Raw genomic sequence first — 24,425 nt, forward strand, 5'->3', positions numbered from 1 at the left:
AGCCCAGCTCCATATGTAATATATAGTTTGGGGTAGACTGTGGAAGAGAGACCAGGGATTTTAAAAATGTATTCTCAAAGGATTGTAGTAGGTCAGCATGAGAAATGCCCCAAACACCCGCCCCATAAGTAGCCGCTGACTTAGTTTTCGAGTTATAGATGTGTTTAATAGCAGCTAAAGGTTTCACACCAATTTTAGACATAAATGCCTTTAGCGCTGTTAGGCTCGTCTCCATACCCATGACCCTTCCGTCTACTAGCCGTGACCAAGTTTGGTTTTTATCAAAAACTACCCCAAGGTAGGGAAAAAACTCAACCACCTCAAATTTCCCTGTTTCTGTATGAAAATAAGGAGTTTTCTCTTGGACGCCAGCCCCAGCTATAATTACGAATGATTTTGTCTGGTTAACCTTCAGGTCCAGAGAGTCCATAAAGGCCACATAGGTGGTAATTGAACGTTGCAGCCCTATCCCCGTTCTGGCAATAAGGACTGCATCGTCTGCATAAGCCAGAATTGGGACCTGGGTGGAATCAGACACAGGGAGGTCAGGGGTTGCAACCAGGAGGGCCTTCTTCACGCCGTTCGTATAGATGGAAAAAAGGAACGGCGCGAGGATACAGACTTGCCTTGCCTTACCTAACTTATAATCTTGAATGGGCGAGTACATTCCCCATTTTTCCCATATCTGACCGATGCGGACGCGTCAGTGTATAGTTGCAGGATAAAATCAATTATTGGGAGATCGATCTCCATTTCTTCCATTATATACCAGAGCATGGCGTGGGAAACGCAGTTGAATGCTGCTGAGAGATCCATAAAAACAAGATAGATTTTCCCACACTTAGCCCTGGTTTATTTGTCCATAACCAGTGAAACTTTCAGACACTGATTTATGGGACCTATGGGACCTTTTCCATGTTGAAAACCGTTACTGAGACTGCATTAATATTTCCTTATCTACTGCCAAGTCTCTAGCCTAGATAAGAGTAGTCGGCCCGTGAGTTTGGCTGTTGTCTCTAAAAGTGAAATTGGCCTGTAATTTTTTGGGCTTCCCTTATCTCCCTTTTTGTGGATTGGAACAATTACGCTCATTTTCCATGAGGAAGGGGCACCTAGTATGGCTATACTGTTAAAAATATTGGTCAATAAATGAGACCACAGATTGTAGTTGTCCTGGAAGAAATCTATCGGGACCTCATCCGGACCCGGGGCCTTCCCTTCACAGCATTCCGCTAGCCCCTTCCTTACTTCAATAAGTAAAAATGCGAAGTTTGGCCGTGCTCTAGAAAGTGGGATGACTGGTAATTGGGCAGGAGAAGAGGTGGGCGAGAAGATGTTTACAAAATGCTCCACCCATTCTTCCCCTCCTACATTAGTATCTAATGTGGGGTCCCTATGGGTCTTAAAATAGGGGGAGTTGATTATTCCCCAGAATTCCCTGCTGTTACCCAACGTTGGTGCTTGACCAAGCTTTTCCCAAATCTTCTCCCTCAGGGTCCTCTCTCTTTTCCTTCTAGCCAATTTTTACTGAGTGCGAAATAAAGCAACCTGTGGTTGATTTCTTGGTCGGGTTTTGAGGGCTGTGGCAAGGGCTTTCCTGGCCTTTGAAGAGGGGGAGTTTAAGCAACCTTTGGCCTTAATATTTTTATCTTTTTTTCAGGCAGGTAAGTGCCACGTTTATGTGTTCTAACAGATCCGTAAAGGAGGAGACCAAGACTATAGGAGCTGATCCTAAGTCTAAACATTTACCAATACTAATCTGAGTGGCTTTTAGTATTGCGGACATCAATTTGAGCTTGTCAATTTGAGCCCTTTTCAGTTGATAACCCTTTTTCCAGGCCAATATAGGGAGATCAGTGTTCTGGTGCGTAGCCTTTTCCCTAAGATTCAGGATTATTCACCGGTTAAAATGGTGTGATCGCTAAAACTAGGGGCAATCCTCTAGGTTATTCCTTATATTAACTATGGCCATATTCCTGGTAAGCAGACATGTTAAGACTATTTCTATAGTTACTGTGGGAGAAGTGAAAAGCGAGATTTCCCACCAGGTCAACCAGGCCGCAGAGATTATCTTGGTTATGCTTGCATGGGTGAATATTAATATCTCCCATCCAGATTATAGTTTTTGCGTCATCTCTCTTTTTGAATTTTAGTGCCTCATCGACTGACATATATTGACCTCATCTACAACCGTGTGCATCTTTGGTCCAAAATTATTATTATAATAATTTATCAGAACCCAAATGCCTTCCTTGGGGGGCTCAAGGATAAGGAGGTGGAAGAAAGGGCTCCTGCCATGAAACGTCTTTATTTTCGATGTCAGTGTGTTTGGGATTGGCGTTAGAAGACCCCCCTCAGGTCTCCCTGCAGTCGATGGGGTTGCCTTTGTCTTAAACGATCGATAACAGTTAATGAAAACAGGTTCCGTGGCCCACGTTTCCTGAAAGCAGGCAATGTCATTATCCTGCCAGAGTTTTTGCCAGTGTACATTACCCAGTTTACTCCTTATACCTGCCACATTCCAAGAGGTTTTTTTGAATGAGCTAGTTTGTCCTTTCTTAATCTTATTAGATTTAGGAGTCACTGAGAGAGTAGTAGGTACAGAGTTCTCTACAACGAGCCCCAGAGTTGTAAAAAAAGGTAGTCAGTCACAGTGGTCAGAGAGTAGCGCAAATCTATTCGCGATAGGGACTCCTACCCCTGCAACATCCATATTACTCTCAAATATAGGTCTCAACGGTCCACCTATTAGATTCGCACTAAGGTCTTGGAGAGGGGATTGAAGAGGTCTGAAAAAGTTATCTAAAGGGAGTCCCACAATCTGTGTGCCCCTCTGGGGGTGTCTGTGCCGTTGACCTAAGATATATGTCAATGCAAAGTGGTTATTAAAATGTATTAGTGCACATTCACTTTCCTTTGTTTTCCTGAATGGGCCCAACCAGCCTACCCTTCTAGCCATGATGATTTGTCTAGTCAATGGAGGACCACCTTTGTACATAGTAAGTGCGTGGCGGGACAGCCAGTGTAAGGATTTGTCCATCAGTTGGACCATAGTTTCCAGCTGGCCCTCCCTCAGAGTCAGAACATTCCCCAGAACTAGTACAAGAGGAGAACATGCTGGCAGGAGATGGAGCAGCTGATAAATAGTGACCAGCAGACCCACATTGGCCCCCAAGTTAGGTCTTTGCTGCCTTGTGATTTCATCTTTAGGTTTACCCATAAATTGGTCTCAGACATAGTCGGGACATTTCTAAGCAGTGGTTGCAGAGTCGTGTCTACCCCTGGAGCAATGGCGTGGACATTAGGAGGTGGGTGGGGAAGTTGTTGGGGGATGGTATCAGAAGCACGTGTGTTAATACTTGAATAACATGGGTAGTTCTCTAAGTTGGTGGGATCTTGAAAGGCCCCCTTCCCTGCCCCCTGGTCTGTCTGTATGACAGAACCCTGGCCAACCCCTAAAGAGCGGGTGGAAGAGGAATTACTTGTGCCCATGCCCTCAATGTTTTTGAGTCTCTCTTCAATTTTTGTTAGTTTAAATAAGAGTGGTTCCAGGAGCGTGGTGACCAGAGTCTCCAATCTTCTCCATGTGTCATCATCATCAGACAACCCAGAGGAGCAGTGTTGAAGCTGGTATTGTATAATTGGTGGAGGTTTGTCTGGACCCAGTTTCTCCATTCCCTCAAGGCTTGCCAGCTCAAACGGATTTCGAGGATTTTTATTTTTGGAGACCTCCAGTTTTCCTCCTTTTGACCGGTGGCTCGCTGTTGTTGACAGTCTGGGATTTGGCAGCCTGGCCCCTGATGACTATGTTGGGGCCTGTTGTTGCTTCCAATGGCAGGGAAAGTAGGGCTTCAGGTGCAGGAGACAGAGAAACTATGGGAAAGTTTTGGAGGATGTTTGAAATATCCCCATCCATAGGGATACTACCAAGGGAAGAGCGCTTCTGGGAAATCAGAGACACCAGCAAGAGCTGCTCTTCCACTAGCTCTATCTTATGTGTAAGAACAGATTCCGCCCTTGAAAAGGTACCCAGTGCCCCTACTGTTCCTTTCCCAGTTTGGTCACTAAAGCCCTTACGTTTGGCCATTATGTTACCGGGTCAAGGGTAGAAAATTCCTAAAAGTAAATAAGGGCACAGTACCTTGTAATGGAGAGTGCAGCAAGTCCCAGAGGCCAAATGTCAGAGGGAGGGCCCAGCCTAGCCTCCTCCGGGCTCCGACGGGCCAGCCCTTGGTCCATACACGTCCCCACACACGTCCCGTGCTGGAGCTTGCCCGTGCGCAATGGGAGTCCAGAAGTGTTGTCCAGGAGTTATTGGCGTGTTTCCCCAAGACAAGGAGGGAAGCGGCTACACCACGCTGCGTGCCAGCATTCTCTTTTTGAGCACGTCCGTGCGCTATTGGAGTCGGGCAGTATAGTCCAGGAGTTATCGGCAGGTTTTCCTAAGACCAGCAGGGAAGCGGCTACACTGCGCTGCGGGACAGCGTTCTCCTTTTGAGCAGGTCCGTGCGCTATGGGAGTCGGGATGTGTAGTACAGGAGTTATCGGCATGTTTCCCCGAGACCAGCAGGCAGAGAACCAAAACCAGCCCTGGCAAAGTGCTCGGCTGCCCCCCCCTCCCCCGCCCCACCGGGGCTTGGGGGTGCAGCCGAGCTCTTTGCAAGTGCCGGTTTTCTACCGATTTTGTTACAGGGCCGATTTTGCCCTGTAACAAAAACGGCCCCCAGGGGCCCAAAACCGGCCCCCACCCGTGCGGCGCAGCGAGGGATTGCCCGGTGCCCGCTACGGCCAGTCCGGTCCTGCCAGCAGGGAAGCGGCAACAACAAGGATTTCAATTGAGATGAGATGATCTATAATCAAATCAATGGGAAAATCGACATTCCCTAAAAAAGAGGCACCAATTCGAAGAGAAAGTCAGGAGTAAGACAGGAGAAAGTCAAACCGACTCCTACCAATCTGTATGAAACATTTCCACTTTCTTATTATAAATTGTCTTGTTTCGTCAAACATAGGTGTATGATGAGGGATTTTTAAGATGTACAATGTTCATGTATCAAAACACTTACTATACATAAAAATAAAAAAAACAACCGTCCCTGAATGGGTAATGCCGACCTTGAGTTGCCTCAGCTTGAACCGGACCTAGAGGGTCTCCACTTCTGTGAATTAAGATAGGGAATAGACAGCTATAGAAAAATACATTCTTTCTCTCCAGTGTGCTCGCTACCTTAAAGAAATGTAAACGTGTGCATTTAGTAAATCAGCAAATCTAAAGCTTGCTCGGGAGGCAGTATGGAATTTAATTCATAGATTCACCTCAAGCTTAATGATGACAAAGTTAAGTTTTTTTTTTTAGAGTTACAGGGTTTCAGCAGTCCTGGGATGCATCCTTTAAATGGAAACCTATGAAGAAAGATTTGCTCTACATACAGTCGTATTGTGTATTACTAAAAATATAATTTTTGTAAACACCGGCAGTGCTTAAAAATTGAATTGTTTTGCACAATTTTGCGGCAGTCCACATTCGCAGAGTGTCTTCCGTCATATGCTGGAATTTCAAACATTATAAATACACATGACACTATTCCCTTTTGCACCAACCACGTTTCAAATCAGGGATCTTCAGGGTGTACACAAACATCATAAATGATTGTATTAATGCAAGTAGAAATAACTAAGCAAGGCCAATATCAGGGTCCAAAAAAGCAATCAGGTTTGCTTGTTCAGAATCTCAATCCTATAAATTCTTTAGTACTTATGTCTACTAACTTCTCCACGGAGATGCACGTTTACCCTCAAGATGCGCCTGTTGTCAGTGCCTCGCCGATTATCTGTAACGTTAAATAATAATAATTCATAAGTGATATTATTGAAACGAATCTTACTGAAAGTGTTTCGCTTAACAATGGCCACTAGAAGTCAGGCTTAGGTCATCTAAAACAAGTATTTACAGATTTCGTTTCTGTTGCTAGGCCGTTTTTGTTGTGTGTGATTTTGTAATGGTAAATATGAGAATACCATGAGGCTGTATAGCATAATAAAAGATAAGAGATAACCCATTAGATCTCCCTTTAAAAACATTGTCACTCATTGTTTAATTTTCAGGATAACTCCTTTCAGGAAATGACGTGGTGTTTTACTATACAACCGATTTACTCTTACCAAGTAGGGTAATCCTCGTAGCAAGTATTGTCAAATCAAATGTGCCTCTAGTTAATGTGCCAGTGTATGCAAAAAAATGTGGTTTTGTGTGTGTCTGAAAGCATTGGCACCGATAGCCTATTGCTTCCAAAAACATTGAAACCTAGGCGAAGATCTCTCTCCGGTCAAGTAGCGGGAAAAAGTACAAATCTTTTCATTAAACATGAAAAAAAAAAATAGTCAAAATATTTTGAGTCGAATATTAGTGTAAAATAATTTGACATATATTTATTTTAAATGTAGAACAATATTATTTTTTACAGCATATTTAACTTAATTTTGATACAAATGTTTAATCAATCTTAATGTATTTAAAGATGCATTAATAAAAAGAACCCCAAGTACACTAAAAAAGTTATATATTTTATTATGCATTAACCATTATCAAAAGTGATGTATATAATTAGGATGTATGTCGTTACAACGCACACTTTTACAACGCATGCACTTACAACGCATTTTTTACAACGCAAAATCCATTACAACGCATTGCATTACAACGCATGACACTACAACGCATTTCTAAAAACTACCTTTACAACGCATTCCATTACAACGCCTACTACCTTTACAACGCATACCATTACAACGCATAATATTAAATTGCATTTAAGGTAAGTATTAGATAGTATAGGGGTAAAAATTACTATTCTAACTCCAGGGGGTGCAACAGTAGGGTAAGTGTTGGATAGTATAGGGGTAAAAATTACTATTCTATCTCCAGGGGGTGCAACAGTAGGGTAAGTGTTGGATAGTATAGGGGTAAAAATTACTATTCTAACTCCAGGGGGTGCAACAGTAGGGTAAGTGTTGGATAGTATAGGGGTAAAAATTACTATTCTAACTCCAGGGGGTGCAACAGTAGGGTAAGTGTTGGATAGTATAGGGGTAAAAATTACTATTCTAACTCCAGGGGGTGCAACAGTAGGGTAAGTGTTGGATAGTATAGGGGTAAAAATTACTATTCTAACTCCAGGGGGTGCAACAGTAGGGTAAGTGTTGGATAGTATAGGGGTAAACATTACTATTCTAACTCCAGGGGGTGCAACAGTAGGGTAAGTGTTGGATAGTATAGGGGTAAAAATTGCTATTCTAACTCCAGGGGGTGCAACAGTAGGGTAAGTTTTGGATAGTATAGGGGTAAAAATTACTATTCTAACTCCAGGGGGTGCAACAGTAGGGTAAGTGTTGGATAGTATATTAGTGTAAAATAATTTGACATATATTTATTTTAAATGTAGAACAATATTATTTTTTACAGCATATTTAACTTAATTTTGATACAAATGTTTAATCAATCTTAATGTATTTAAAGATGCATTAATAAAAAGAACCCCAAGTACACTAAAAAAGTTATATATTTTATTATGCATTAACCATTATCAAAAGTGATGTATATAATTAGGATGTATGTCGTTACAACGCACACTTTTACAACGCATGCACTTACAACGCATTTTTTACAACGCAAAATCCATTACAACGCATTGCATTACAACGCATGACACTACAACGCATTTCTAAAAACTACCTTTACAACGCATTCCATTACAACGCCTACTACCTTTACAACGCATACCATTACAACGCATAATATTAAATTGCATTTAAGGTAAGTATTAGATAGTATAGGGGTAAAAATTACTATTCTAACTCCAGGGGGTGCAACAGTAGGGTAAGTGTTGGATAGTATAGGGGTAAAAATTACTATTCTATCTCCAGGGGGTGCAACAGTAGGGTAAGTGTTGGATAGTATAGGGGTAAAAATTACTATTCTAACTCCAGGGGGTGCAACAGTAGGGTAAGTGTTGGATAGTATAGGGGTAAAAATTACTATTCTAACTCCAGGGGGTGCAACAGTAGGGTAAGTGTTGGATAGTATAGGGGTAAAAATTACTATTCTAACTCCAGGGGGTGCAACAGTAGGGTAAGTGTTGGATAGTATAGGGGTAAAAATTACTATTCTAACTCCAGGGGGTGCAACAGTAGGGTAAGTGTTGGATAGTATAGGGGTAAACATTACTATTCTAACTCCAGGGGGTGCAACAGTTGGGTAAGTGTTGGATAGTATAGGGGTAAAAATTACTATTCTAACTCCAGGGGGTGCAACAGTAGAGTAAGTGTTGGATAGTATAGGGGTAAAAATTACTATTCTAACTCCAGGGGGTGCAACAGTAGGGTAAGTGTTGGATACTATAGGGGTAAAAATTACTATTCTAACTCCAGGGGGTGCAACAGTAGGGTAAGTGTTGGATAGTGTAGTGTAATATTATGCGTTGTAATGGTATGCGTTGTAAAGGTAGTATGCGTTGTAATGGAATGCGTTGTAAAGGTAGTTTTTAAAAATGCGTTGTAGTGTCATGCGTTGTAATGGAATGCGTTGTAATGAATTTTGCGTTGTAAAAAATGCGTTGTAAGTGTAGTGTGTTGTAAAAGTTGCGTTGTAAAGGTTGCTCCCCATATAATTAATTAAAACTGACTTAATTATATTCTATTAAAAATCAATGCAACATTAATTTTTACACACAGAAACGTTATTTAAGTATGTTAAAATAAAAAAGTTTTATTTCTAGATACTTTTTGAACATTTGTATGACGCCAGGTCTCTATAGTGTACCAAAATTAAGTGCACTATGCAGAGTCCGGTGAATCCCCAATAGGTGTGCAGAGGTGAAAGCAGATAATTCTAATACCCTTTTTGTTGTGGTGTGGGCGAGCAGTTAGGCTTATCAGAGGGGAGTGCTAAGCATTTGTTGTCACACACAGAGGCAATATATGAGACATACACTCAAGAATAAATACAAGACTAATTGGTAAATAATAAAGAATCTTTATATATAATTTTAGAAACCAAGAACTTCGTTCACAGTCAATAAATGCTTTGTATGTTGCTTTTTAACCAAATGTAGTTCAAGACACAAATGCTTACAAGTTTCAAGCAACAGCGGTTGCTACCATCAGGCAGAGACCATCGCGATCACAAAGGAGAAAAGCAAAGGGTTAGATAGCGGAGTACCGTCAACACATTTACTGATGCGATCGATGGAAGGCCCAGTCCATTTTGAGGGACAACGGTTGCCCAGAGTTCAGGGGAAGTTCTACTCCAGGGAAGTCAGATTTTTGAAAGACCCAGGGCTCAAGCACAGCAGGCAGTTCTGGGTTACCTCGGTCGGAGGTCCAGAGGTCTTGGGATGCAGAATTTGTTCTTCACCAGTGGCATTCAGCTACCAGTGCGGTGAGAGCCATCACTTGTGATTGTGCCCAAGTTACTGCTTTCATCCAGTTGACGCCACCAGAAAGTGGGTACAGGCTAACAGGAGTAGCTGTTTCCAGAGTTCGTTGCAGGTCCTTTGAGGATCCCTTAGGCTGTTGGATTCGTTGAAGGGGTTGGTTACCAGACTGGTGATCAACAAGCCTTGAATGCTGTGACTTTTCATTGGTGAGGTGAATCGCGTTGACCCGGTCCATGCCGGTTTTCACCTCATGGCAGTTTTAACCGGCAACGTGTCGGGCAGTAGCTCCACTAGTCTAAGGGGAGGTCCCAGGGAATTGGCGAAGGCTGGCAGGGCTTCAGGGTTCTTGGAGGCTGTGAAGGTTTCAGGTAGGGACTGCAGACTACAGTTGTTGAGTCCTTTTGCAGTTGTCAGGCTTTGTTGTCCGTTTCCTCTGCAGCAGGGCTCAGTTCCTGGATCAGCAGCAGGCCTTCTTTCTTTGTCTTCTTTAGATCTGTGGAATCCGAGGTTCAGTTCTCGTGGAGCCACCTTAAACACTGAATTTAGGGGCATTACAAGGGGAGACAAGTAACAACTAATAGGCTACTTACCTTTAGGGTGTCTACACCCTCTAGTGACCACTTTCAGGGGGAAGGGGCACTACCCTGGCCTGATTAGATGTTTTTCTCACCATCTCAAGATGGTGGAATTTCAGGAGAGGGGTTAACCTCGACTGCCCCACCCTAGGGGTGGTGCAGGCTGAGGGGAAACCCTCCTCCTCATCTAAATTATTTTTACGCCTTCCCTCTTCCAAAAAAGGAGCAGGAAAGGGGGCTTGGCCTCCCCCACCATCTGGGCGTTCCTGGGCTGGATTTGAAAGGTGACACTACCTTTGAAGCCTCCTGCTAACCATGCAAAAAGAGGCACTTTTCTACAATATTAAATTATACTTATTTTGAATAATTTAATTGAATACAGAATTATTTCCTATGCGCATTTATAAGAAATTCCCTACACTCACTGTTTCCCATGGGAAAGTGTTGGAGTATAAGTGGTTGGCAATGTGTGGTGCTGGACTTACTACTGCCCCTTTTTGTCTTTATTAACTTTGCACTTATACGTTAGGCTCCATCTTCTGTTTCATGGAGCTGAGATATGTAAGTCTACACTTTTGAGTAACTTTATATTTGAAGTGAATAGCTCAAAGTAGTAAAGATACTTAAAAGTGTAAGAGTACATTTACTACTAGTAAATCTACACATGCAGATTTACCTTTGTAAATAGGTCTGGGAAATGCCTTGAACTGCTCTGGTTCACTACCCTGAAAGGCAAGTGTTACAATGGACGCTAAGTCCATTACGCTATGTTGTGTTATGTTTTGTTATGCAGATTTGTAGAGCGCACTATCCTTCGAGGGTGGCCTAACAAGTTTGAGACTAGCCAAACCTGTGGCCTAGTGGAACTACTCTTAAAGTCAGGTCTGCAGCTTCTTGCAGCATTCAAGAAGTGAAAAGGAGGCTCCTATGTATAGTGACAGGTCGTTTGACACTTTAGGGGCAATGTAGGGGAAGACTCTACACCAGGGTCTGGCTTTCCATATGTGTGGGTTGTGTGCAAGTAGAAGTCTGGATGAGTGGAAGTGTTTGAAAGGTTTGTGAAAGCAGATGTGATTCTTGAGGTGTGCTGAGCTACTGTTGTGTGGTGCCTTGAAAGTGTGGATGAGGAATTTGAATTGTGCTCGTTTGTGTACGAGGAGCCAGAGGAGCTCTTTCAGGTGTGCTTTGAAGTGAGTGCGGAGTGGGAGGTTGAGAGTGATTCAGGCTGCTAAGTTCTGAATGTTCTGCATCATTTGGGGAGTTTTTGGTTTATCCCGGCATAGATGGTGTTCCCATAGTCAAGCTTGCATGTGACAAGGGCATGCGTGACAATTCTCCTCATGCGAATTGGGAGCCATTTCTATCTCAGCATCTTGCGGCTATGAAAGCTTGAGGTGGTGACAGCATTGACTTGGGCAGCCATGTCAAATTTTCTGTAAATTATGATCTTGGCGTGGGTGTTGGTGGTGGGTGATGGCACCAAGCAGAGTCCCACTGTAAAATGCTCTTCACGAAGAAAACGATTTTGTTCTTGTCAGTGTTCAGCTTCAGACTGTTGGTCTGTATCCAGTGGGCAATTTCAGTTATGTAGGCATTGATCTTGATCCAGGTACTGGGTAACTTGTTCTTGAGGGAGAGAATGATCTGTATCACTGGCGGAGGAGAGGACATTGATGTTGTGAGAGTGCCAGCTAGTGGTATCATGTATGAATTGAAGAGAGTTGGACTCAGAGAAAGCCTTTGCAGAACTCCACAGATGAGGTCACTTGCGTCTTAGGTGTAAGGTGCTAATCTGAGGGTTTGCAATAGGGAAGCCTAGGATAACACAGGTAAAAGTTTGATAAAACTGGCTATTTTAACGTAAAAATGTTCAATAAACTGTTCGCTTTATTGCATACTCTACACTAAAACATGATTATGTGACCTATTTTTCTTGCAAACGTTGTTTGAAAAACTATAGAGGGCCCTATTTTGAGTCCAAGTCTGATCATGATTGAGACAATATAGGGAGTTACTATTGTTATTTCTAGACCTGTGCTTACTCTGTGGAAAGCAACAGACGTGTCCAGGTGAAGCTCCAGAGAGAAATTGCTAATTACTGTTTGATCTTGTTATTCACAGTCACACTTTTATAATTTTAGATATTTACAGCAAGGAAAAATACAGCTTTTCTTTTCGTTCTGGTTCTCAGATCTCAGTCAAAAGGTAGATAAACGACTGAGTGCTTCTTAATCTTCTTTTAATAGATTAAACTATACAGTTCCTTTATACTGGAACAACATTTTAAAGAGTTATGGGGAATTATCTATACTAACATTGCATTAGAAGTCTCATTTGACATTTTCCTCTCACATACACCCTTAATATCCACAATCCCTATTCTCATAAAAACTATTGGCAGAGTTTCCACATTGTATGTGGTATTTCCACAGGCAAAAACACAGCAGTGTAAACAATTTTGTTAGTAATTATATTAAACGTGTGTGCACTATTAGGGATTTCCAGATGTGATGATAAGTATCCTTTCTTGTAAAACGAAAACTCGAAGGAACATGCTCTGTTCTGTCACCTTCCTCTTCACAACGCAAAAAGCACAACAGAAAATATCAACAATGTTGGCTCCTGGTCAGCCTCAACAATGATGAGCAATTTGTTCACTAAATGTTTATTATGTTATGTTAATTAGTTTTAGAAAGCGGGAACAGCTGCCCAAAGGCGTCAAGGCGCTACTGAGTATCAGAGCGTATGAGCAGAGTAAATGTTAATAGGTGAAAAGCCAAGTTTTCAGTGACTTACAGAAGGAAAGTAAGGTTGACTGAGATTTAATATGCAGTGGCAGGGAGTTCCAAAGTTTAGAAGGCCTTGTCACAAGATTTCTGCCGCCCCAAGAAGCGCATGTAAACTTAGGGATCCTAACATTTCCTGCGGCACTTGAACGGAGTGGCCTCTCTGGTAGATACCATTTAAGCTGTCCGCTGTTATTCTTATTTCTGGAGTGAAGCAGTTTCAGTCCACATTGAAGCTCCTCTAATCTTTTAACTTTATTTTTTTTCTTGCAGTGCTTTCCAGGGTGCCTGACAATACAGATTCGTACAATTTTGTGTATATTTATTGTGATTCTAATTTACTCTGTGGCCCAGGGATGTGTGGTGAGTATTAAAAAGAATATAATATTTATGTTTATGCATGACATCCAGATATATTCTGCCTTATGTCTAGAGCATGAGGAACAAAAGCTAGAATTTAATTTTCCTTGAAATCCGGTAACTAAGGCATTATTAAATACATCATTTGTGGCATCAAAGCATATACAGAGTCAAATCAATTGTAATTTGTTGGCAATATTATAATGCAAAATGTGTACACTTTCTGACCCTGACTTTTATCCATCTGGTAGCATGTATCTGCATAGGTACACAGAGCAAATGGTGCACATGCTTTGTCCTTTTTATTATATTTCTCATTTTCAGATTAACACTACAGAAACGAGGTACTAATAAAAACATCACCATCACAATCACATTGTTTAGTCAGGGGTGTGAATACATGTGGAATTGATGTATCCACTCACATCTTACATAATAGTCTTGCAATTGAGTTGTCATGAAGTTGTAATATAACTTCAATATTAATCCACCAGCTTCCGATTTAACGTTTAGAAACTACCATGGGTCAATCCCATAGGCAGCTGCGAACCGTAACTGTTGCAGTGTAGTATGCATTATGATTAGATATGCATTTCAATAGGCAAATATATGTTATCTCTTAACAGCAATGTCACAGTTGCATCATGTTTAGGCTATCTGGTTTTAGGTTTAAACCTATAATAACTGATAAAAGGACTATAGCCATCACCGGTATAAGCATATAAACACCAAAAAAACACCTTTGCAACCACAAACTAAGTGCCATTTAAAGAAAGGAAAAGATGTGTGAAAGAAACATTTTTATTTCTTCCTGAAGTGGCCAATACAATGTACCTTTGTTATGCAAGGAAGCATCAAGAACGACTGAGCTAACATTACTCTGCTTGGGTTTTCTCATTTAGGGATGTCACTAAAACATTGTCTCTTCTTTCTTCTGCTTTTTCAGTTTTGCGGTCTTTGATCTAAAGATAGAGGGGCAGATTTATGAGGCCCGTTGCGCCATCGGAACGTCACTTTTTGTGACGTTCCGTGGCGCAGAAGCCTGCGTGATATTTATCAGGCAGCACTGAGACACTTTTTTTGGCTTAATGCTGCCTCATAAATATCAGTCCCTTTAACGCAGTGTTCTGCGTTAAAGGGGCGTGCAATGGGTGTTGCTGGGGGCGTTCCCAGCAACACCCATGGCCTTTTGACACTGCCCCAGATTGACGAGAAATCGTAAATCTGAGGCAGCGCCAAAAGCTTCCGCCTCCCCAGGGGAGGCGTAAGGGAGGCGCAACGGGGAGAAATATCTTTATTTCTCCTCGTTTTTCCTTTTTCTATGTGTGCTGCATTCTGCAGCACCCATACAAAGAGGAAAAACCTGTTGTGATTATTTTTGTACAGAAAGTTTTCCCTTCCTGTACAAAAATATTCATCTCCGCAACGCAGGCACCCTTGCACCATGGTGCAGAGGTGCCTGCGTTGGCGCAGGCAGCCCATTGTGCGCCGGCGCGGGGGAAAAGGACAGGAATGCGCCCCATTTTATAGATACGGTGCATCCCTGCCCTTTTCTTTTGCCGTAGGGAAGCGCAGCAGGAAGGCCTGCTGCGCTTCCCTACGGTAAAACCTCATAACTCTGCCCCACAGTGTTTAGATGCATGTTTTAGGTCTTATTTAGTTATTTTATAAACTGTAGAAAATCGGGAAATATCAAAATCATATTTGATATTTTGGCTACATTAGATTTTTACTGATAGGTAAAATGTCTGGTTTCATAAGAATCTTTCCTAATATGTATCATCACATTTACCCACAGACAGATAAGGGATGAAATCCTTTGATACATCAGCCCCCTTTTCTAGTCAGTATGGATTGTAAGTTAATTGCCAAACACCCCAGGCTTTAAACATTCAATGCAGGATGTAGTGACAGGTATATGTGAAAAGAATGTTGTCACCAAACATCAGAGATACTGGTGGAAACATGACACCAGATGTTTGGTAAACATGGAATGCAGTTTCACATGGAATGCTGCTGAAAAAAGTTTCTACCAAGTTCAATACAGAATGGAGTGATATTGTTTGTATTTGCAGTAATTCAGCTACGTATATGAAAAAGTTGAATGATGGCCTGTCAAAATCGATACCTGAGCTGAAGTGCTTCCCTGAAAGAGATCCTTGTCACTTGCTAGATGGTATGCTGAAAGCATCCTAATAATCTTCAATAATAATGAAGAATGCTATTGACTTTGTAGTCCATTCTGGTGTAGTAACCTGGACCTCATATACCCTGTGCACACACTATCTATACACATGCATTATCAGTGCAGAAGGCAAGCAATAAATACAATTAAATTAAAATTCCGTAAACACCAGAAAAACACTGGTTCTGTTGTTTTTAATGGCGCAAAATGTGTAACCACTGATAACCACTGTTTTTTAAGGTTTTGCAAAAACTGAAAAAACCCCACCAGAATTTACCAAAAATAGAAACTGAAAACAGGAAAGCCTAATCATGTTGTTTTGGCCTCCACATTGGCGGCATCAGGTCAGCAGATAGTGCCAACTGTTCATAATCATAAATGAGGAGTCCAAACACATTTTAAACTTCAGGGACTTTTCCCTACCCCAGCGACAAACCACCAGTTCTTTTTTTTCTTGACAAGAGCGCCAAAGCAGTGAATCTTATATGGGGGACAGGAACCTCTCCCACCCAACCCAGACTGACAATCTGAGGGTCTTGGGGCTTCTCATAGTCAATCATGGTGGAAAGATTGGACAGTCTTCAGAATAAGTCAATATTTGGTCAAAAAGGTAGAATAAATGTGAAATCAGCAGACATTTCCAGGAGTAAAATATATGGTTCACAGGAAGTGAATATATATTAACAGTCAATTTTTTTTTTTTTTTTCCTACCCCTGGTAGGACCACATATTAAAGTGGAGATTGTAAGTTAATTGCCAAACACCCCAGGCTTTAAAAATTGTTTGTGAAAGGCTTTAAAACCTAGCAGACATGCCATGCCTAAATCTGCTGCTGAGTCGGAGGTGGTCCAGGTCTCTGTTATAAACAATTTATCCCAGTCACTAGGTTCTAGCAGTAAAGGGATTTCCGTAGGATGCTTTACTTATGAACTGGCATTGAGTAGGCCACATCACAGAAAAGCAGGCTTTTAATGTTGGTACATGGAAGGGGCCCACGTCCAATGTTAGTAATGATAGGCATTAGCAAATCCTAGGTCCTGTTCTAGCAGGAGAGGTCCCACACCAAACTGGGGTGCATCCAGTAGCATAGCTGGCACTGTCTGCAGTTAGTGAGCGGACAGGTGAAGACGGGCTTGCATTTGGCATGCCTTTGGTGCACCATCTGCATACCTGCCACACGTGTCCTCTGTGCAGTCCCACAAGCATCTAACTAAAATAGTCTTCTGAAAAAAGAAGACTAGACCGACACCCATAATGCCTGTTGGAGAACGTCCCACTGTGACTGGCGTAGACCAAAGTTAAAATCACAATAAAACACAGTAAAAAGCCCTCTGGCTGATTTCTAAAATCCCTCAAGAATATGTAGCTATAAAGTGCAGACTTTAATGCTGATTTAAATTAGAGCAGCAAAATGTAACTCCAGTACGCTGCATGGTCATGCCAGCATCCAACTGAAATAGTGTTCTAAAGAGGAAAACTAGACCAACAGCCAAAATGGTGGTCGGATAACGTCTTGCTCTGACAGGTGTGGGCCAACCTTTAAAGCACACTATAACACAATAAAACACCCTCTGGCTGATTTCTAAAGTCCCCCAAGAATTTGCAAATATAAATTCCAGATTTAAAAGCAGATATAAATTAGAGCAGCACAGTCGTGCCAGCATCTGACAGAAATAGTATTTAAAGCTCTTCTCAGAGCAGTTTTTCGACTGAAAAGGTTTGTCCCAAGTTTTAGGTGTTGGCTATCTGGGCACCTTTAGCACCATTTCTAGGGGCCCAGGATTGCAGGGGCAAAATTTGGAGGATCAGGACTCACTCAAACTGGGTCCTGGTATGGGTTCAAGATGGAGGAGCCTTTTCTGTCCCTGAGGATCTGATCAAGAGGCCATCCAACTAGCCCTTGAAGTCACTCTGGTAGTCCTGGGTTCAAGACGTGGAACAGGGCTCAAGCAGCAGGGGGGGGGGTTTGAGGGGTTAAGGCAGGCTTCAGGCAGAAGAGTAGTCCTTCCAGGGACTGCAAAGTGGTCTCCTGAAGTACAGAACAGGCCACAGCAGCAGGCGGTCCTCTGAGGGTCCTTCCGCAGGTACAGAAAGTGAACTGAAAAGAGGGTCTGAGGATCCTATTTTTACATATAATACCTTCATTCAAATAGGAGACGTTTCTAGAAAATTCACTTTGAAGTGCTTGGAGTTTCCTGCTTCTCTGCCCTGGCTCCAGCCTGGTTACATGAGCAATGAGGTAGTGTGAAGTTATTTGTGTAAAAGCAGGACACAGCCTATTGAATTGCCAGTGATGGTGATTCCAAGCACACCTAATTCCTGTATTATGTAACTGTCTGGGAGTGAAAAACAAAGTCCAACTGCTAACTTCACCCAGTAATGTGACCCAGGAACAGGTTGCAGGCACAAAATAGCCACACAGGAAAATGCCAACTTTCTAAAAGTAGCATTTTAAAAACTATAACTCAAAATCTGACCTTACAACTAAATAGAATTTTAAATTACAATTTCCTAGACACAAAACAAGAATTAACTACCCAATGAAAGGTTAGCCATTATGAAATGTATTAAGTCAAACTATAGTTATCCTATGGGAGTAGTAGGCCTCACAGTAGTGAAAAACAAGTTAGTGAGTATTTCATTACCAGGACGTGTAGCACTTAAAAGTAGGTGTTCAACCCCTATGGGCCAACTCAAGTGTGCCATATTTTTAATAAAAGGCAAGTTTATGTCTTAGCAAGGTACTTGTATTACCAAGTCGAAATGGCAGTTTATTTTTATTTTTTTAATTCTTTTTATTAAACATACTCGACATAGAGGTACAGTTCCACTCAGAGCAGTTACAGGGAACACAGCAAAACCAAGGTATACATACATAGTAGGATGATGCTTGGAAGTTACGGTGAGGGGGGACTATCACATTCGGGGTCGCCTGGGGGGGTGCAAATGTAGCCACGATATGCGTTCCAGGGAGCCCAGATCCTAGACCACTTTCGGGGACAACCCCTAGCCGTATATACTGTCTTTTCCCGCAGCATACACCAGTCAAGATCTTTTTCTCAATCCACGACCCTTGGAGCATGCGTTGCCCCCCAGAGTTGAGCAATATTTCTCTTAGCAATCATGCAGCCCAATGTGACCCATTGTATAGCGTGTGAGTTAAGGTCAGTAGGTTCCCAGATATTAAGGAGGCATCTGGGGGCCTCTGGCTTTACAGTGAGTTCCAGTGTTTGGCTCATAATGCTGTGAATATTGCACCAGTAAGTCTGTATTGGGTAGCAGTGCCATATTACGTGCATGAACGTGCCTAGTTGGGTGCATCCCCGTCTGCAAAACCCGTCCGTTGGACCACCCATGTGTATTAGTTGGGGGCTCGTGATGTAGACTCTATGCAATATTTTTAGTTGCACAAGACGGAGGCGCGCTGGGATGGTTTTCGTCGTCCAGTTCGATACCGTCTTCAACCCATTTCTCCCGTAGGGCCAACAATGGATCATCCATATTGTTGATGAGTTTTCTGTAGGTTAGGGATATGGCTTTCTCGGACAGATGACCATCGAGTAGTCTGTCCTCTAGTGGAGAATAGTCAGGTGGGGAAGTGTCACGGGGCAGTCGCCGCGTGCCTGATATGGACAGTATGTTTAGTGGGGCCAGTGAGGGGATATCTGTTGGGCTTAGAGTAAAGGGCCCGGGTAAAGGAACCGTTTGGGAGGAGCAGTCTGTCCATGCTAAACCCCGGGCTGTCGGGCCGACCATAGTTGCTGTGGTTTATTGCAGTTAGGTGTGAGGCCCAGTAGTATTTCTTGATATCAGGCAATCCAATCCCCCCATCAAACCAGTTGCGGGTGAGTTTTTGGAAAGCAATACGGGGCCTACCATCCCAAAGAAGGTCTCGTTGGAGCCCCTCTATTTGTTTGAAGTACGAGTTTGGTACAGGGTCTGCCGAATTTTGAAGAACATAGAGGAAAGCGGGGTAGGGACATCATTTTGAAAAGGGCCGCCTTGCCCAGCAAGGAGAGAGGAAGTGATTTCCAATTTATGATATCTTGTTTTAGTTGTTGTATTGGGGGAGCAAGGTTTCGGGTAAAACGAAGAGTCTTGTCCAGCGAGATGAAAATACCCAAATATTTAAAGCCTTCTGAGACTATTGGTATGGGGCAGTCTCAGGGTATCGGAGGGGGCTTCCCACACAGGACATACAGGAGAGATTTCTGCCAGTTAATGCCGAACCCGGAGTATCTACCAAAGACGGCCAAGATGTCAAATACAGCGATAAGGGATCTTTGGGGGGATGCAAGGTATAGTAGTATATAATCTGCATACAAGGATATACGGTCCTTCCAGTCAACCGACCATCGCAGCCCACGGATCATTGCATCCCTACGGATCCAGGCCGCAAGAGGCTCAAGAGCTAAAGCGAACAGTAAAGGGGAGAGGGGGGCATCCCTGGCGGGTCCCTCGGCTAAGTAGAAAGGATTCAGATTTCCTGTTATTTACAACTACCTGAGCCATTGGGGAACTGCATAGTAGTCGTACCCATTGACAGAAGCCCGGTCCAAATCCCAGCTTAGCGAGTACGGCGAAAAGATAAGGCCATTCAAGCGTGTCGAAGGCCATAGTGGCATCCAGGGAGACCACGATGGCGTCTTCGCGCAAAGTCGATGCCCTGCCCAGGACCCCGTGTAGTCTACGCAGGTTCAGGGCGGTGTTCCGCCGAGGCATAAACCCAGATTGGTCAGGGTGCACCAGTTCCCCTATCACCTTAACCAGTCTGTTGGCGAGTACCTTGGATAATATTTTGGGCTCAGCATTCAACAATGAGATAGGCCGATAGGAGGCACAGTCATTTTTAGGTTTCCCTTCTTTATGGATCGTGACAATGGTTGCGGTTCGTTGGTCAAGGGGAACCGATCCCTGCTCTAGACTAGTCTCAAACATAGATTTCAAATGTGGTACTAGTCTGTCCGGGCAGAGCTTGTAGAGTTCGATCGGGAGGCCATTGGGACCAAGCGCCTTGCCAAGGTGGAGTGCTCTAATTGCGGTCGCAATCTCATCCGCAATAAGGGCGCTATCCATAAACGCGCGGTCGCTGTCAGATAATACCAGCAGAGAAATGTCACACAAGAGTTCAGAGGAGTCCGCTTCGGTGTATGGCGCGGCGGAGCAGTAAACTGTACGGAAATGGGCTGCGAAGTGGTCGACTATGTCTTGAGGATCCACTATGGCTGATCCTCCAGAGCTTCTCAATTCAGGAACTAGTCGGCTAGCGTGCTCCTTTTTGTCCAGCCAGGCAATTAGCTTCCCCCCCTTGTCTCCCCAGTCGTAAACTCGTCCAAGCCATCTTGTCCTAGCAGTTTAGCCCGGTCGGTGACCAGGGCTCGGTATTCCTCCTGACGGAGTCGTAGGGCATGGAGAGTCTCCGGCGAGGGACCAGGGTCTAGGTCGCTCTCGAGGCGATAGATTTCTTGTTGTACGTCAGAGACAGCCATCAGCTTGTCTTTTTTGGACCCTGCTATTAAGGAGAGGGCTTCGCCCCAAACTACTGTTTTGAAGGCTTCCCACAGTGTCTGTGGGGATTCGACCGTGTGTTCATTCTCCCGAATATAGTTATTGATGGATTTAATCAAGCCGGTCCGTATTTTAGGGCTTTTAAGATACCATGGTTTAATGGGGGCAACGCGTCCCACCGGCGAGTTGTCTAGGACAATGTGGACCCAGAGGGGAGAGTGGTCGGAAATGCCTCTAGCTAAGTGCCGTATCTCATGTATATCCATCACCTGTGGGGCAGGAACAACGATGTAGTCTAGCCGCGAAAGACTATTGTGGGCGCCCGAGTGGAAAGTGTGCTGGACCTTGTCAGGGTGATATGTCCTCCAAACATCTACTAGTCCCATCGCCTCCAAGAAATTCGAGAAAGATTGCGCGGTGGGAGGCGGCATGCGTGGGGGGTATCTGTCCAGTGTACCTGATACAACGGAGTTGAAGTCTCCCCCGAGCACAAGGCGCCCTTCCGGCAGTGCCAACAGTACAGCGCTGAGATCGGAGAATGTGGTGGCCTGTAACCCTGGGGGTGCATAAACAGACAAGAAGGTGATAACTTGCCCCTCCCATGTGCCCGTGATACCCACATATCTACCTCAGTCATCCACGTAGGTAGAAGTATTGGAGAAAGGGAAAGATTTATTTTGGATTATGCCCACCCCTCTGGAGTTAGACGCAAAACCTGCATGGGTGATCATAGAATAGCCTCATCTGTGCATAGCTGTACAAGTGTGGCCAATGAGGTGAGTTTCCTGAAGTAAGACAATATCCGGTGACAGCCTCCGTACCTGTTGCAATACTATACTACGTTTGATTTTGTCCCCTAACCCGTTCACATTCCAACTTAAAATTCTAACTTCCTTGTTATGCTGTATCCCCATTGGTACGTGTGCGGATTGTAGCAGTGATACCCTCTGAAAATCAAAACTGCACCATCATCATAACGTCGAGAACAACTAACAAAAAAACCAAAATCAAGTAGGCAAAAAAATAAGACCCTTACCCAACAAACCCCCACCCCGCTGCCCTACCCTCTGGGCTCAAAACTGCTCATAAACAACTTGCAGAGTGCCTGTCGCCCTAAAAAGATCAAAGAAAGAAGGAAAAAACGATCCAAAGGGGAAAAGCAGGGAGCTCCATGTCCATGCCCTAAGCTACATCATTACCGCACCTCCATTAAACAAGTGACATATGTCTATTAATGAATCAGTAGTCCTGTTTAGGTGAGGCACAATGGATCCCCCCCGCCCATCCCCCCTCCCACCACCCCCCAAACTGCAAAAAGCCTGTCCTCGCCGAGGCTCCTCTTCAGGTCAGTCCATTGTTATCAGGACCTCTGGCTCCCCCCACCTCAGGGCTTTTAGTATCACGGTATTCAATCCAGTCAGCTACGTCCTCAGGCCGATCAAAAAACCAAGCTCCCCCTTCCGCCTCAACCCGGAGGCGGGCAGGGAACAGCATCGAGTACTTTAGGCCTTTCTCTCTCAGAACGCGCTTAACAGACAAAAATAGTCTCCGCTGTTTCTGTACCCTTTGCGTGATGTCCGGGAAGAAGGAGATAGCAGCATTTTCATAGCGGAGGGGGTGCTGGCCCTGGAATTTTGGAGGATCACATCTTGGTCTCGATAGTTCAGGACCCGGGCCAACATAGGCTGCGGGGGAGCGCCCGTCTTGGGTCGGTACCCGGGACCCTGTGGGCCCGCTCGATCACAAAAAATTTACTGAGTCCCTTGGGTCGCAGGTGATTGAGGATAAGGTCCTCGACAAACAGGTCAGGAGTCTGCCCCTCTGATTTCTCCAGAAATCCTATGATGCAGAGATTGTTGCGGCGAAGACGGCCTTCGTAGTCGTCCAGCTTGAGGTCCAAGAGGCTCCGGGAATCACGCAGATCATGGACCTCCCTTTGCAGCAGCGCCACGTCACTCACCAGGCCGGCAGTCGTGATCTCCACCTGCTTCACCTTTTCATTAAGTTTCCCCATGTCGGCCCTGATTAGGTTGACGTCAATAGCCACTGAGTCCAAAGAGGTCCTGACCCCCGATATTGCCTCCATGACATCTTTAAGGGAGAGTTCCTGTTCTCCAGATCCAGGTCCTCCCCGCTCACCCTCTTCAGGTTGGTGCCCCCGCTACAGGTCCTTAGATAACGTGTATCTGTCCAGTTTGTTTGTTTGGACCAGCTTCCCTGCCCTGGCGCCGGATCCCTTGACATGGTCCGTCATGGCGCCAAATCTGAGCCGTCCCCAGGCGAGAAATGGAGGGGGTGGACAGGCGAAGCGATGCCCGCAGTTCCCCGACCGGTGTTTCAGGATCAACACCGGTGACTTCGCACCAGCGGTCTACGTATTTGAAGTTCCACTCCGCAATCGCCAGACAGCTCTAACAGTTCACAGGTCAAATGGTACTCCACAGTCCCAAGGGATGAGCCTCGACGGGCATGTGGAATGGGTACCGCACCCTAGGCTACATCTACTCGAACCAGTAGGGAAGATGGCACGGGGGGGCAGAAGAGGGGCTCCGCAAGTCCCGAGCCCGCCAGCCGCGGGCAAGGAGAGGGGGGAGCCACTCCCGGGACGATGCTGAATCACACTAGTGGCCTACACTAGGCGCCCCTCGGTTCGTGCTGGAGTTGGTGAAGGGGGGTGTGATCAAGCAAACATCACGGTGAGACCGTTGTTTCCTCACAGTGAGCAGTTACTGGTAGTTCCACACCATGCCAGGGCCCCACGATGCCGCTCTATCCAGTTGCCGTCCACTGTGGTATCTTAAGGCACCTGCCGTCACCCTCGGCTGTCCAGTGCAGTGCGCCCCAACACCTGGTATGTCCCACAGCCACAATGTGAGAGGAGCGAGGAAGTCAATGTCCCCAGATCGGGCCGACAGCACCAGGTGCGTGCCACCAGTTGGTGCGTCTCAGCTCAGACTCACTGTGTCGCAGTACCACACCTGCAGTATCACTGTATGTCCAGGATTCCCCCCGTGTACCATGCATCGAGGTCCGTGCCCAAGCAGGGTCCCGGCAGCCCCACCGACCGCTCAGAACCAGATGCAGCATCTGCTATTGAAGAGGCGGGTCCCTCCGTGGGTCGCCGTTGAAGGCTGCCTTCAATGCAGGCACCAAGCTGGAAGTCTCGTCGTTAGGGCCGCGCCGCCGCCATTTTTAAGTCCCGCGACCGGCGCGCTCAAGTCAGGACTCAGTGGGGGTTACTCACAGGCTCTGGATGTCGCTCAGCAGGGCCACCAGCATCACAATTCCGTCAGGAGTGGGCAGAGTCCTTCAGGATGCTCCAGCAGGAGGGGTTACAGCCGCGGCACAGGCCGCGGCGTCGGCGCTGAAGGGGGAGGAGTGGCCCGGATCTCCTCGGCGGCCGTAGCCCCCACCACAGGCCCCGGATGCCAAGCCGCGAGTAGGCCGCGATCTGGGAGGGGCACCCGCTTCCTTGTCATCAATCGTCCACACGCCGGGCTGGGCTGGACGGGCACTGCCAGCGGTCCGATACACGGGAGCGCGTCAGGGTGCCACGGATCTGTGCACAGGATAGTTA

At 44.9% G+C, this 24,425-nt stretch overlaps 1 protein-coding gene across 1 annotated transcript in view; it reads left to right on the forward strand.

Moving 5' to 3' along the window:
- Positions 1–24,425, forward strand: part of ADCY1 (adenylate cyclase 1) — a 1,095,828-nt gene that overhangs the window by 879,839 nt on the left and 191,564 nt on the right. The window contains exon 13 of the mRNA XM_085606626.1: positions 13,069–13,158. Within this exon, the coding sequence (XP_085462752.1) occupies positions 13,069–13,158 (90 nt within the window). The remainder of the gene's footprint in view (positions 1–13,068; positions 13,159–24,425) is intronic.

This window comes from Triturus cristatus, chromosome 5_2 (assembly GCF_964204655.1).
Source record: "Triturus cristatus chromosome 5_2, aTriCri1.1, whole genome shotgun sequence".
In the NCBI taxonomy this organism is placed as follows: Eukaryota; Metazoa; Chordata; class Amphibia; order Caudata; family Salamandridae; genus Triturus; species Triturus cristatus.